We start from the raw sequence: 16799 nt of genomic DNA, 5'->3' as shown, positions 1-16799 counted from the left end.
TATAAAGAAGGTCCAATAATTGAGTCACGGGTGAATTTCTGGACGAGCGTCCAATTTCGTGGACGAGCGTCCCAATTCTGGACGAGCGTCCAATTTTCTGGACGAGCGGCCTAGGACGAGCGGCCCAATTCTGGACGAGCGTCCTCTTGGTCATGGACGAGCGTCCACTTGCTGGACGAACGTGGACGAGCGTCCTCTCCTATTCTGGACGAGCGTCCCCTGCTGGACGAGCGTCCTCTGCTGGACGAGCCTCTCTGCACGCTGGACGAGCGTCCCAATTCTTCTAAGTGGCGCCCGGCGCCCCTTTGTATCTCGCGCCCGGGCGCGAACCTCTCGGCAAATTTGCGCCCGGCGCCCTTTTTTCTCGCGCCCGGGCGCGATTTTCTCGGCAAAACTGCACCTATGAGTGTGGTCCAAGTCTTTTATGATATCCAATCCTTATTTTTCATCAAAATAAACAACAAAAGCATCAAAAACATTTAAACATGCAAAATTATATTTATATCAACAATTATACACTTTTCATGAGAATTAACACTAAAACTTACTCAAAAGCCCTACAATATAAGCAACAAAAACAAGTAAACTTTTCACCTATCACTACTCACTGCACCAAAAAAATGTGGTCATTGGGATTGAATTAAACAACTTTTATTGGTGTACAAAACACCGTTATGAAATAACCACTTAGAACTTAGTAGATAACCACTTACTGCACCAAAAAAATGTGGTCATTAGGATTGAATTAAACAACTTTTATTGTTGTACAAAACACCGTTATGAAATAACCACTTAGGACTTAGTAGATAACCACTTACTGCACAAAAAAATTGATAAAATCTCACATAAAAAACCACAACTATTCTTGTTCATAAGCAATTGAGTATATAACCACATAAGCACTACAAAATGTGATCATTGGTATTGAAGTCGATCACTTTCATTCTTGTACACCACAAAAATGTGATCATTGGTATTCTTGTTAAGTTTTGTGAATGGGAAATAAAGGTTTTATTCTTTAAGATAGCACTTGAAATCAGGTTCATCAATTTATTATTGTACAAAATGTCTGTGACAATCAACCACAAATTTTCAGTGTAATAACCACTTATTACAAGAAAAAATCAGAGCAATTAAAATGAAATATAATAAAGTAAAATAAAATAGAATTAAAATAATGAAATCAAATAAGATAAAAAGAGAAATAAAAATAATAATAATATTATGTTAATAAGACGAAATTGGATTATGTCAATACTATTATTTTCGCCTTTTTCTTTAAATTAAGTCTTATTTTTCTGAATTTTAAAGTCACAGAGTGAATTAGAGTATTTTTATTGTTTTCTAATATTTTTCTATAATATTAATAAAATATTATTTCTTCACTTTGAGCATTTTTATACGAATATTCAAGAAAAAAATATAATTTAAAAATTTTATACCACATTTATGATTTAATAAAACAAAAATAGTTTTAATAAAAAACAATATAGTGATTAATTTATATAGATTTTTGAAAAATCAAAATTAATTTATATTTACTTTTAAGAATGTTCTTTTTGATTCTCCTTTATTACTGCTTTTGAAGCAGCTGAATGTTAACTTATTCCTCTTAGTTTTATTTATTCATTTTTCCTTTATAATGGTAGATATATAATAGCAGTAACTTTTTCCCTTTAATAAAAAGAAAATTACAGTGAGTGAAACAACTTATTTTACGTAGAAGCTTTGGATTACATAACAGTAACTCATAAATCACCTAATGCAGTACTATATTTCAATAAACATAACTGGTTGATTACATAACAGTAACACTCTTTAAATGTCTAATACTTGGGAACACCCTATTACAATATCTTTGTTTCTTTACAACATTTTCTTTCAAATTCCTCAGCAAGACCACAGCTTTCATGCAGACAAATTAGTGATCCTTTTAGAAAATATGAGCTTTAAAAATACCATCCTTCTTGCTAATAAGTTCAAATACACAAACATCTCCTGCTTTCAATTCATTTTCTGTCAAAAACGCCAGCACCAAAACTATGACGACCAAAATAACTTTTATTAAATAACTTCACTTTCCACTATCTTTCCCCATGCTGCAGCACCGCACACTTCTTACCAATAATGCCTTCCAAATCTGGTATGCACTGCATAAGATATATTTTTATAGCAAGAGTTTGAATGTAGAGCAGAGAACCGAAGACTAAATCAACATGTGTTTCATGTTTAAGATTTACCCACCAGCCGATATTCCATCTCATGAGAAGGTTTGATGAAAACAGTGAAAAAGGGATTGCATGAAACGAAATTACATAAATAAAATAAAATAATAAATTAATTTTAAGATACGTACTCAAATTCACCATGAACATGTGTGTACACTCAAATTATAAAAATATTGTACTCATCATGCTTCTTTTTAGAAAAGTTTTGGGTAATTGATGTGATATGAACACACAATCAAATCAAGTACACGTAACATGCAAGAGAGAATCCAATCAAGTACTTATCAGAGCTTGTAAAATGTACTTAGAAGCATTCAGAGTCAGGGTATGAAGCAACTTGTATAGGCCACCACCACTAATTCAAAAAGAAATAATTAGAAACAAAAAGTTTAACATGAATAATGCCAAAAGTAACACTAACAATTGCCTACATAAACTAAACAACATAAAACTATAAACAAAGGAAAACCTGACCACTGAGTGAAAAAATTTCCAAAAATTTTAGAATACTATTTTCACTCTCCAAAACTTCTGAGATTTATAATTTGGTAACCGGGTAAGAATAAAACCTCAGCATTATTTTAATAAAACCATATACAATTATATTCTATAATCCTCATCATCATTATATACAAAAACATTATGACCTAATATAAATATGAGCAGAAAAAATTCGAAGTAGTTCCTCATATGTTTTTGGTGATCTTTAATATAAATATTTAGTATCCAGATTAAAGGTGATAGAGACTGATTACAGGCAGCATAAAAACACTTGAGGAACTGCATGCATGTTTAAATTACCATCAGTGATCCACATCTCAACAAACCATCACCATAAACCACAATACAAGCAACTAATAGTAGCTTCTGCATCTAAGTTTGTTGTATAAATATACCAAAAAATTTATTCAAAGAACTACAATTATACTCAGTCACACACTTTCAGAAAGACTATAAGAAATGTACATCCTTCGGCAGAATGGTATATTTGGTCATGAAAGTGTAGTGTGATTCCAAGTCGGCATGACCATTTCTAACTGATCTACAAAAGCCCTTAGGAACTATTCAGATTTACACATTATATCAGAAGCTCTCTATATGCCTAAGAATAGTAGGATTCCATTAGTCTACCTTAGATTTATATCTTTTCATGACAACCCACATAAAGTTCTTCCTTATTACAACTTCCAATTTGTCACTAAAGCTCTTGGTTCAAATGATATGATTATTACAAAACTATGAAGAACACCATCATTCTCCTGTTGATGATAAACACAAGGTAACGAGCTAAGTCTTAATCTAAAGGGAAAAAATGAAGAGTTGTTATCATAGAATAATTCACATTCCAATCCAAATTACTGCTAACAAGCAACATTTATGATTTCAATAACCCAGTGTCCCAACATTCAACCAACTAAAGATGATAAACTATGCAGAAAACTTTGGAAAAAACTAGTATGTATACATTAAGGTTGAACTTGTCATTAGAGTGATCCAAACATGTTACTAGAGTGATACATTAAAAACACATGCAATCAACTAAAGTATAAACTTACTTATTGAGAAGAAAACTTAGAAATCCATGTAGGAAGCAGACAAGGTGTGTTGTTCAAAGCATCCTATGATGTTTCCTTAGAAATCCTTGACAATATTTTTCTTACTCCAACCAGGCTCTTCAAATATTAATCTCTGCATATTGCTTATCCGTTATGTATATATCTAAATATTAATCATAAGTGCCAAGGAGACAAAGACATTCAACCTTTCTTTGGCAAACCATGCACAAACATATGGGTTATGCAATGCTCATCCTTGAGTTTCTCATAAAATATTGTTAACTTTTTCATATACTGAAATTGAAATTGTGTGTAGCACTTACCTCTTCAAATAGCCTTTAGAAAGAAATATAGTATAATCTACTCTTTGGCATGCTTATCTGATCATATATAACTCATTTAAACACAATCCGATACTATAATATTTGAAAATACAACAATTTGAACTACAATTATTGATTCGAAAAACAAAAATATTGCGATACCTTCGAAAGATGATGACAGAGTATGGTAAGTGAGAAAGCATGCTTCCAATTCCTTTTCATTGTTTCGACTTGGGACAATATAAATTGGGTACCTATTCAATGATGAAAACTCAGTATAACATTTATGTACCATGGAAATTAACAAAGGCTAATCATATGATAGAAAGTAACATAAACAAGATAAGATGAACTTTGCCATGAGATCAACCACATTATCACATTTAGAATGGTTTCCATACATAATCCAGCATATACTTCCAATATGAATCATGCATTATTCTTCTTCCAACCTATCAATCAAGGCATACAAGATTAAGGGTACAAATTAGAATGAATAATTGAGAAAAATGTAGATCATTTTTATATATAATAGACTTCAAAGTAGCCACAACTGCCTCTTTTGTTGACTTTGTTAATTTAGACATGGTCTTGCTCTATAGCATTTGCTCTTCTTCCATGTGGAGGATACATGTAGTAAGCAAGCAACAAATCAATAATTACATCAGATCTAAATTTTATATGCAATTTGTTTTAGAAGAATTAGAATTGACATGGGTACAATGAGGTATTAAGTTGTTCTGTAAGACACAGTAAAATATCTATAATCTCCATCATCCAAAGTTACAAATAGTTAGTTTATGAGTGCACCTTCTCCGGGAACTTCTCACGGTTCATTGATGCTTCAAAATAGTCTCCAAAATCTGTGTAAAATCTTCCCACTGCAAAACATCACAAATATTTGACGCCCGAAAAACATAACTAGTGACAATATACCAAAATTTCTTTATCAAATGCTACCTAAACCCTAGGTATTTTTAACATACAAGACAAATCAGCATCACCAAAGGAAGAAATAGAGAAAATAAAAATAACCAACTTGATATTCGATGATAATTCGAGAAAACAGGGCAAGAATTTGAAGAAGCACATAGAACGGGCTTGGAGCATTCCAATTCGAACAATATGCGTGCATCCTCAGTCTGGTGGACAAAAACCTTCTCCTTCGTAACCATAAAAAAGTGGTCACTGGGCGCATTGAACTTGACCAGAGTAAGTTCCTTGTTGAGGCGCAAGCATCAGTTGCAGCGGCCGCGGACGAAATTGACGACGGCAAGGCAGTTGTCACGGGCAACGGTGATGGCGCGTTGATTGGACGAATGTAGGGCGAGGTCGTTGATAGCAGCATGAAGCCTTCCGCGCTCCACACCGATCATCTACTTTGACTTCGCTGGTTCGAACTTTTCCGATCTGGTCCAGTCTCCGGTTAAGTGGCAGTCATGAAGAGTTCTCGCATTCTCTCACAACCCTAACCCTAGCACGCACACGAAGAGTTCCTCTTTCAAAATCAAATGGGCGACCTGACAAATTCAAATCTGAGAGAGGACCCTAATGCAGCAGCTCCCTTCATTGAAACGCACAGTTTCATTTATTCTTTTACCAGCGCAATCAAATGACAAATTTACCCTTGATGACATTGACAGTGAATGGGCCCCACTGCGTGTCAAATGAATGTCATTTACTTAAACCGTGTCAAAGAATCATTTTTGAAAATAAAACGTCTGATTCTTTGTGAGAAAACTCAATGTCTCTAAACAATTGAATATCACCTACAAATATTTGTTTAACTAAACATATGAAACATATAAATATAAATCACATGTGATAGCCAACCAAATTCTAACTTGTGTATGGATATATTTGTTTTTAATATATTAGATGTAACATCCCAATAAATAGTAATTACCATTAATTAGAACTAATCACATTTACAGAGTTAAATAGTGCAGTCTTAACTAAAATCAGCTAATAAAAGCCGAACGCTAAACAGATACCAGGTTCAGTAAAAATTTTCCAAAATATACAAGATTCAGGACGAACGGTTTTACAAAATAAATAACCGAACGTCCCCAAAAACTATACAGATAAACCAAAGACTAAAACCTAACGAGCGCACTAAGGCTCGGTGTCACGCCCCATTAATTATTCTGCTTAGTCACCTCCCTGCTTCCATTAATACGTGTGACACGTGTTCCGTGCCATTAAAGAAGCACACACCCTCACTCTGCATGCCACCGCCAGGTGTCAAATTGGAAGGTTCTGAGTTTGATAGTGGAAGCCAAGTGGCAGCGCAGGAGAGAGTGTCCGTTTGACTTGGGAAGAAAAATTAATTTTCTGAAACACTCTTCCCTTCTCTGCGTGCTCCTTCATCTTCCTCAGAAAACCAAACCTCCATTTTTCTCCTCCATCTCTCTAGAGACCTTTCTTCTTCTCTCTTCTGCAACTCACCCTCCTTTGCTCCGTTCACGTTTCAGCACCGTGAGAAGCGTCCCTGCACCGTGAGCTTTCCATCAAACCGATTGGTTTTGGATTCTGAAACGGGTAAGTTTCACGTCCTCAACCACTCTTCATTTTCAACATGCAAGCTTCGTTTTAATCTGCATGCACCTTCTCTGAACCAGTATTGGTTTTTCTGTAATTTTAGTTTGAGGAGTTTTGAGGTTTTAAACGTTAAGGGTAGAGGAGTATACTGGAATCTGTTTTCTCTCTCTCTGAAGAACGAACGCACGTTGCTTAATCCGGGTAAGGGAAGCTTATTGGTTTAATTCATGCAATTTCTGTACTGCATGTGCGTTATGTGATGCTTGAAATATGATTTATGATATTGGACTTTGGAGTTTATGAATATGATTCTGAGATGATATGAGAAAACGATGCATGTATGTACTGGAAATTATATGCTGAGTGTATGAATGTTCTGTAACGTTGTATGTGGATGATTTTGATATTTGAATGTTAGTATATGATGTTGATTAAAAGCATGAGAAACATGGAAAAATACTATGGTATGATTGATTTAATGCATGAAATTGTATACTGGAAAATATGGTTACTGTATGTGGAATGTAAATATGAAAATCCTATGAAAATGAACGTTCGTATCGATACGGTCATTGACCGTTCGGTATTATCAGTAAATTCTTGTAGTAGTCGGACCCTTTCATTTGGAAAGGATTCCCTTTGAGGACGAACGCCCTCTTAAATAGCTTTACGTTTGAGCATTTGGCCAGACGTACACTTCATGAGTGTTGCGTGAGAATTGAGAAACTTGATAACATCCTTTTGAACTCTTAGTCAATTTGTAAGACAAAAATTTTAAGTATCTTATCTTATAGAAATCCCAAACTTCTTTGATTTTGAATCAGTGAAAGTTCCCTACCTAAAAACGTACGTCCTGAAGTGGCGTTCGGTCTTAGACCGAACGCTCGTCCTAAAAAGAGTGAATAATAAGTAGCGCTCGGTCTGATACCGAACGCTCGTCCAAAATGCGTATGCGATAAAGAATGCTCGGTCCTATACCGAACGTTCGTTCCTTCCTAAATTATCAACGAGCGGTAATAGCGTTCGTCCCAAATTTGAAATAACGTTCGTCCTTAAAATCTAAATAGCGTTCGTCCAATAATCCTAGTAACGTTCGTCCAATATTTCAGTGACGTTCGTCCAAAAGTTTCATTTAGTGCTCGGTCATTGACTGGCGGCTGTCTCTTGAATTAAATCATGTTCGTATTCTTTATCTAAATAAGTTGTGATATATCTACCCATTTGATTCGTTCCAGAGTTATTGAATTTAAATTATTCTAAGTAAATTTCAGATCATTCTAGATTCAGTTCATCTAACTGATTCAAGTTCGTGAACAGGCCTTCTTGGTATTGCATTAACGTTCGTCCTCTATTACAAAGAGGGCTGGACGTTCGTTCTTTTATAGAAGTGAAACTAATAATGAAAGTGTTAATAAGATGAAATATTAAGATGTGCGAACACCATGAGAAATGGAATTGTGATTGTTGGTTTTGAACGAGCGTTCCAGGGAGGAACGACTCTTGGATGGAAATTGAGATTTGTAAGTATGAACGTGGTAAGCTTAGATGGTGGTTCATCCTGATATTCCGTGAGTGCTCGTTCTCAAGTAGAGAGGAGTATGTCATGCGTGGGAATGGCAGGAGGTCTAGTCCATAACTGTAACTTGGACATAAAAGACTAACCTCAGGTGGCTACTGATGAGTATTCCAGTCACTCACCTGGGTGCACGGACGCCTTAGCTACACAGGTTTCATACAGTCCGGACGGTCGGTCTAGTATCAGGATTTTGGTTGAGTTAATGTATGATTTGAATGCATGTGTTACGAATAAATTGATATGTTTGATATGTATGAACTGTATGTTTGACTTGAATTAAATTCAATAAGCTTACCCTTGCGTTTTCCATTGTGTTGTCTCGTCTATGTATACCCGTCTTGTCGAATGCAATGATCATCCGTGTGGATGTGAGTAGATGGTGAGGCGTTACTTGAAGAAACGCTGGAAGAAGAAAATTTGGAGGACGCCAACCTCGTCGAAGTTGAAGTGAAGGCCGAACAGTGAACGTTCGGTTCTAGTTAGTGTATTTAGAGTAGCGAGCGGCTGTGAGCGAGCGCTCTTTTGATTGTAAATAGTTGGACGTGCGGTCATTATTTTGTACACCGTTCGTCCTTGTTTTTTTGTAAACGCTCGTTAATTCTAATATATGAAAGGCCGTTCGGCCATTTGTTTAATCTGTTCCCTTTAATATTAAAACTGTTTTGGGTTATTGATACGTGTAATTATTCTAAGTATATGGTTAATGACTGTATAATTTTGGGATGTTACATTATTGGTATCAGAGCAGTTTTGTTCTCTTAAGAACGCTGTAGGTTATGAGTGCATTGCGTTTTTGCTATGTGCTTATTGTGTGTTTAATGAGTTACTGTTTTCACTATTAGACATTACTAACGTTCGTTTTCTCTGGTCCAGAAAACGATGGCACCTAGACTCCCTCCTCCACCCCAACCTAACGAGCCTGATGCGTCCAACAACGCTAGGTTGTTGGAGACAGTGATAGACCGCTTACAGCAGCAGAACACGACACTGATGGAACAAAATGCCACTCTAATGCAGCAGAATCAGAGTGCCATGCAGAGTTTGGAAGCTTCACGTGCCAACTCTGAAACTACACAAAGACAACTAATGGAGATCTTAGCAGCGACTAGGCATCATTCAGGGGCGTCTTCTTCCAACGCTGCCCCGCCTATTGCCGAATGGAGCTTGGAGAGTTTCCTCCAACACCATCCTGCTAAGTTCAGTGGAAAGGGTCTCCCAGACGAAGCGGACCAGTGGTTGAGGGATATAGAGAAGATCTTCAATGCCAAACGATGCCCGGATGAAAACAGATTGGCGTACGCTGAGTATTTACTGACTGGAGAAGCGAGCCATTGGTGGTCGAGCGCTAGAGCTATTCTTACGGACGCGCAACAACCGATCACCTGGGAAGTATTTAGAAACAAATTTTATGAGGAATACTTCCCTGACAGCGTACGGTTTGCAAAGGAGGTAGAATTCCTACAATTGGTTCAAGGAAATATGTCCGTCTCGGAGTACACCAATAAATTCAAACATCTCGTCAGATTCAATACTATGGCCACAAGTGAAGTGTGGCATTGTAGAAAATTTGAGAACGAATTGAGGAGTGATCTCAAGGTTTTAATTTCCAGTCTATGTATCCGGACGTTCCCAGCCATGGTTGAGAGGGCTAAGGTACTTGAGAAAAATATGGCTGAGGCGGAACAACAGAAGAAACAACAGACGTCGAGAGGACCAGTTATGTCGAGACCCAATGTGTATAGGAACAGGACCCCATACGCTCGTCTAGCCCAGTCGAGTGGTTCACAATCTATGGTAGTTACTGGACAAGCCAATCAACAAGGACCGGTCAGATGTTTTCAGTGCGGAGGACCTCATTTCAGATCTTCATGCCCTCAGTTGGTTGGAGGGAAATATTGCACTCGTTGTAAAAGAAATGGTCACTTGGAGAACGAGTGTAATATGGGCGAACGTGCAGTGATGAGGCCGCCGAACGCTGGAAGGACTCAGCAAGGAAGAGGTGGACGAGCCCAAGCTGTAGGGCGAGTATATGCGATCACTGGTGCAGAAGCAGCGAATTCAGGTACGCTCGTCACTGGTACCTGCTTAGTTCATGGAATTCCTTGCTGTGTGTTGTATGATTCGGGGGCAACACACTCCTTCATCTCGAAGGCGTGCGTTGATAAGTTGGGATTAACCGAGAGTGAGATGCAGTTCGACTTGGTGGTGTCAACCCCAGCGGCTGGAGAGGTTAGGACGTCTACAATGTGCGTTAGATGTTCTGTTGAAGTAGAGGGGCGTAGATACAAGGTGAACTTAATATGTTTGCCTCTCAAGGACTTAGAAGTGATTCTGGGAATGGATTGGCTGAATACCAATCGCATTCTCATAGATTGTGGGGCTAAGAAACTAATTTTTCCTGAGGAATGTGAAGAAGAGTTGGGACTGACGCTCAGTCAAATTAAAGAAGATATAATGGAAGGCGCCAGTTGCTTCTTAATCATGACGCATGAAGACCGAGAGCTGGCGGATAAGAGTTTTGAACGTTCGTTCAATAAGTACGCTGAAGGACGAACGATTGTGGACGAATTCCCGGACGTTTTCCCGGATGAGGTGCCTGGATTGCCTCCCGTTCGTGAAGTTGAATTTACCATAGATTTGGTAACTACTGCGGCTCCTATATCCGTTCAACCGTATAGAATGGCACCCGCTGAATTGGTGGAGCTTAAAAAGCAAATAGAAGAGTTGATGGACAAGAGGTTCATCCGTCCAAGCGTGTCACCTTGGGGAGCGCCCGTGTTATTGGTGAAGAAGAAGGATGGTAGCTCTCGGCTTTGTATTGATTACCGTCAGTTGAATAAGCTGACCATCAAGAATAAATACCCACTGCCTCGCATTGACGATCTACTGGACCAGTTGCATGGAGCGAGCGTTTTCTCTAAGATAGACTTGAGATCGGGCTATCACCAGATTCGGGTCAAGGAAGGAGACATTCAGAAGACAGCCTTCCGTTCACGTTATGGACACTATGAGTACGTGGTCATGCCGTTCGGTGTGACGAACGCTCCAGCAGTCTTCATGGACTACATGAACCGTATATTCAGGCCGTATTTGGACAAATTCGTGGTGGTGTTTATTGATGATATTCTCATCTACTCCAAGAGTTGTGAAGAGCATGAGGAACACTTAAGGGTGGTACTTGGAGTGTTGAGAGAAAAGGAGTTATACGCTAAGTTGTCTAAGTGCGAATTCTGGATGAAAGAAGTGCAATTTTTGGGTCACGTCGTGTCCGCTGGTGGAATTTCAGTTGATCCGGCTAAGGTGCGAGCGGTCTTGGATTGGGAGAGCCCTCGTTCGGTAACAGAAGTTAGAAGCTTTGTGGGACTCGCGGGCTACTATAGGCGTTTCATAGAAGGATTTTCTAAGATAGTAGCACCGTTAACCCAGCTGACCAGGAAGGATCACCCATTCGCTTGGACCGATAGATGTGAATCCAGTTTCCAAGAGTTGAAGCAGAAGCTGACGAGCGCTCCAGTATTAGTAATTCCGGACACTGCCAAACCTTTTGAAGTTTACTGTGACGCATCTCACCAAGGTTTGGAGTGCGTTCTTATGCAAGAGAAGCAGGCAGTGGCGTACGCCTCACGGTAGTTGAAGATACATGAGAAGAATTACCCAACGCACGACCTAGAGCTAGCAGCGGTCGTCTTTGCTCTAAAGATTTGGAGACACTACTTGTATGGATCCGTCTTCCAAGTGTTTAGTGATCATAAGAGCCTCAAGTACCTATTTGACCAAAAGGAGTTGAATATGAGACAGCGGAGGTGGCTTGAGTTCTTAAAGGATTATGAGTTCGAGTTGCTTTATCACCCTGGTAAAGCGAACGTTGTGGCGGATGCTCTAAGTAGGAAGGCGGTTCATGTCTCGGTAATGATGGTTAAAGAGTTAAGTTTGGTGGAGAGTTTCCGAGACCTAAGGTTGCAGTTCGAGTTGGAGCCGAACAGTATCAAATGCTTTACTTGTAGGATCTCCAGTGATGTATTCGACCGAATCAGAGTGAAACAGCGAGAAGATGAAGAGCTGGTGAAGATCTTGAACGCACTCGGTACAGATCAAGCTAAGCATTTCAACACCGGAACGGACGGTCTTTTACGCTACATGAATAGGACGTGCGTTCCAAATGATGGCGAGCTAAAAAGAATCATTCTTGAGGAAGGACATCACAGCCGTCTTAGTATACACCCTGGTATGACTAAGATGTATCAAGATCTCAGGAGCTCATTCTGGTGGCCAGGAATGAAGAGTGATGTCGCTCGTTTTGTGGCATCCTGTTTAACTTGTCAACGTGCCAAAGCCGAATACCAAAGACCGGGTGGCTTACTACAACCTTTGGAGATTCCCGAATGGAAGTGGGACAACATTTCAATGGACTTCGTGACTCACTTGCCTCGCACGGTCAAGAATCACGATTCTATTTGGGTAATAGTGGATCGTTTAACAAAGAGTGCTCACTTCCTAGCGGTCAACTTAAAGATGTCTATGACCAACTTGGCCAAGCTCTACATCAAAGAGATCGTTCGTCTGCATGGAGTGCCGTCCAGCATCATCTCTGACCGAGACACAAGGTTCACCTCTCGGTTTTGGCAGTCGTTGCAAAGCGAGCTGGGCAGCAAACTCCAAATGAGTTCAGCGTACCATCCTCAGACGGACGGTCAATCTGAGAGAACAATCCAGACGCTCGAGGATTTATTAAGGACGTGCGTACTCGATCACATGGGCGTTTGGGATGATGTACTGCCGTTAATAGAGTTCACCTACAACAACAGCTTCCAGTCGAGCATTGGAATGGCTCCTTTCGAAGCACTATACGGACGCAAATGTCGCACGCCACTTTGCTGGTTTCAAGAAGGAGAGAACGTATTAACAGGACCGGAGCTCGTTCAACAAACAACGGATAAGGTGAAATTGATACAAGAGAGATTGAGAACGTCCAGAAGCAGGCAGAAGTCCTACGCCGATAAGAGGAGGCGACCACTAGAGTTCAAAGCTGGCGATCATGTTTTTCTAAGGTTGAATCCAACTACTGGAGTAGGAAGAGCGTTACGATCAAAGAAATTATCTCCCAGGTTCGTGGGGCCGTACCAGATCACAAGGAAGATTGGACCAGTTGCATACGAAATGGCTTTGCCTCCACAATTGTCCAACCTTCATCCAGTGTTTCATGTCTCGCAACTTCGAAAGTACGTAGCTGATCCCTCGCATATATTGGAACTGGAAGATGTTCGTCTTCGTCAAGACCGAACGCTGGAGATGAAGCCAATTCGCATTGAAGATGAACGCACTAGGTTGCATAAAGGGAAGGACGTTCGTTTGGTGAAAGTGGTGTGGGACGACAAAACTGGCGATTCTACTTGGGAAGTTGAGGATGCCATGAAGGACTTATACCCTCATCTATTCCCTGGTAAGTCTTCAATTTTCGAGGACGAAAATTTTTTTTTAGTTAGGGGGATTGTCACGCCCCATTAATTATTCTGCTTAGTCACCTCCCTGCTTCCATTAATACGTGTGACACGTGTTCCGTGCCATTAAAGAAGCACACACCCTCACTCTGCATGCCACCGCCAGGTGTCAAATTGGAAGGTTCTGAGTTTGATAGTGGAAGCCAAGTGGCAGCGCAGGAGAGAGTGTCCGTTTGACTTGGGAAGAAAAATTAATTTTCTGAAACACTCTTCCCTTCTCTGCATGCTCCTTCATCTTCCTCAGAAAACCAAACCTCCATTTTTCTCCTCCATCTCTCTAGAGACCTTTCTTCTTCTCTCTTCTGCAACTCACCCTCCTTTGCTCCGTTCACGTTTCAGCACCGTGAGAAGCGTCCCTACACCGTGAGCTTTCCATCAAACCGATTGGTTTTGGATTCTGAAACGGGTAAGTTTCACGTCCTCAACCACTCTTCATTTTCAACATGCAAGCTTCGTTTTAATCTGCATGCACCTTCTCTGAACCAGTATTGGTTTTTCTGTAATTTTAGTTTGAGGAGTTTTGAGGTTTTAAACGTTAAGGGTAGAGGAGTATACTGGAATCTGTTTTCTCTCTCTCTGAAGAACGAACGCACGTTGCTTAATTCGGGTAAGGGAAGCTTATTGGTTTAATTCATGCAATTTCTGTACTGCATGTGCGTTATGTGATGCTTGAAATATGATTTATGATATTGGACTTTGGAGTTTATGAATATGATTCTGAGATGATATGAGAAAACGATGCATGTATGTACTGGAAATTATATGCTGAGTGTATGAATGTTCTGTAACGTTGTATGTGGATGATTTTGATATTTGAATGTTAGTATATGATGTTGATTAAAAGCATGAGAAACATGGAAAAATACTATGGTATGATTGATTTAATGCATGAAATTGTATACTGGAAAATATGGTTACTGTATGTGGAATGTAAATATGAAAATCCTATGAAAATGAACGTTCGTATCGATACGGTCATTGACCGTTCGGTATTATCAGTAAATTCTTGTAGTAGTCGGACCCTTTCATTTGGAAAGGATTCCCTTTGAGGACGAACGCCCTCTTAAATAGCTTTACGTTTGAGCATTTGGCCAGACGTACACTTCATGAGTGTTGCGTGAGAATTGAGAAACTTGATAACATCCTTTTGAACTCTTAGTCAATTTGTAAGACAAAAATTTTAAGTATCTTATCTTATAGAAATCCCAAACTTCTTTGATTTTGAATCAGTGAAAGTTCCCTACCTAAAAACGTACGTCCTGAAGTGGCGTTCGGTCTTAGACCGAACGCTCGTCCTAAAAAGAGTGAATAATAAGTAGCGCTCGGTCTGATACCGAACGCTCGTCCAAAATGCGTATGCGATAAAGAACGCTCGGTCCTATACCGAACGTTCGTTCCTTCCTAAATTATCAACGAGCGGTAATAGCGTTCGTCCCAAATTTGAAATAGCGTTCGTCCTTAAAATCTAAATAGCGTTCGTCCAATAATCCTAGTAACGTTCGTCCAATATTTCAGTGACGTTCGTCCAAAAGTTTCATTTAGTGCTCGGTCATTGACTGGCGGCTGTCTCTTGAATTAAATCATGTTCGTATTCTTTATCTAAATAAGTTGTGATATATCTACCCATTTGATTCGTTCCAGAGTTATTGAATTTAAATTATTCTAAGTAAATTTCAGATCATTCTAGATTCAGTTCATCTAACTGATTCAAGTTCGTGAACAGGCCTTCTTGGTATTGCATTAACGTTCGTCCTCTATTACAAAGAGGGTTGGACGTTCGTTCTTTTATAGAAGTGAAACTAATAATGAAAGTGTTAATAAGATGAAATATTAAGATGTGCGAACACCATGAGAAATGGAATTGTGATTGTTGGTTTTGAACGAGCGTTCCAGGGAGGAACGACTCTTGGATGGAAATTGAGATTTGTAAGTATGAACGTGGTAAGCTTAGATGGTGGTTCATCCTGATATTCCGTGAGTGCTCGTTCTCAAGTAGAGAGGAGTATGTCATGCGTGGGAATGGCAGGAGGTCTAGTCCATAACTGTAACTTGGACATAAAAGACTAACCTCAGGTGGCTACTGATGAGTATTCCAGTCACTCACCTGGGTGCACGGACGCCTTAGCTACACAGGTTTCATACAGTCCGGACAGTCGGTCTAGTATCAGGATTTTGGTTGAGTTAATGTATGATTTGAATGCATGTGTTACGAATAAATTGATATGTTTGATATGTATGAACTGTATGTTTGACTTGAATTAAATTCAATAAGCTTACCCTTGCGTTTTCCATTGTGTTGTCTCGTCTATGTATACCCGTCTTGTCGAATGCAATGATCATCCGTGTGGATGTGAGTAGATGGTGAGGCGTTACTTGAAGAAACGCTGGAAGAAGAAAATTTGGAGGACGCCAACCTCGTCGAAGTTGAAGTGAAGGCCGAACAGTGAACGTTCGGTTCTAGTTAGTGTATTTAGAGTAGCGAGCGGCTGTGAGCGAGCGCTCTTTTGATTGTAAATAGTTGGACGTGCGGTCATTATTTTGTACACCGTTCGTCCTTGTTTTTTTGTAAACGCTCGTTAATTCTAATATATGAAAGGCCGTTCGGCCATTTGTTTAATCTGTTCCCTTTAATATTAAAACTGTTTTGGGTTATTGATACGTGTAATTATTCTAAGTATATGGTTGATGACTGTATAATTTTGGGATGTTACATTATTGGTATCAGAGCAGTTTTGTTCTCTTAAGAACGCTGTAGGTTATGAGTGCATTGCGTTTTTGCTATCAGCGATTTTACCATGGTCATACTATACAACTTATCACTTTCAGATCATAAAGACGTTCCTCCTTGGAACGTTCGTTCAAAATCCACTTTCAATATTTCACTTAAAATAACGTTCGCACATCTCAATACTTAATCTTATTCACGTTTCTGTTATTTGTTCCATTTCCATGAAATGACGAACGTCCATCCTTTTATAAATAAGGACGAACGTATTACCGTACACTGCATCCTCGTTTCTGAACAAAAGAAACGAACCATTATCCACTGACGGACGTTCGACACTTAAATAATTTGA

The 16799-nt window shown here is 39.2% G+C and overlaps 1 protein-coding gene across 1 annotated transcript; it reads left to right on the top strand.

The window, feature by feature from the left end:
* Window positions 1-9103: 9103 nt before the first annotated feature.
* LOC128196660 (uncharacterized) lies at window positions 9104-11854 on the top strand. Its single transcript, XM_052878154.1, has 4 exons — window positions 9104-10286; window positions 10596-10978; window positions 11057-11560; window positions 11651-11854. Exons 1-4 carry the CDS (start codon window positions 9104-9106, stop codon window positions 11852-11854), a joined length of 2274 nt encoding a protein of 757 aa, XP_052734114.1.
* The last annotated feature ends 4945 nt before the right edge of the window (window positions 11855-16799 follow it).

This window comes from Vigna angularis, chromosome 5, assembly GCF_016808095.1.
Source record: "Vigna angularis cultivar LongXiaoDou No.4 chromosome 5, ASM1680809v1, whole genome shotgun sequence".
Lineage (NCBI taxonomy): Eukaryota > Viridiplantae > Streptophyta > Magnoliopsida > Fabales > Fabaceae > Vigna > Vigna angularis.
This window is presented reverse-complemented; position numbering and strand designations above follow the sequence as displayed.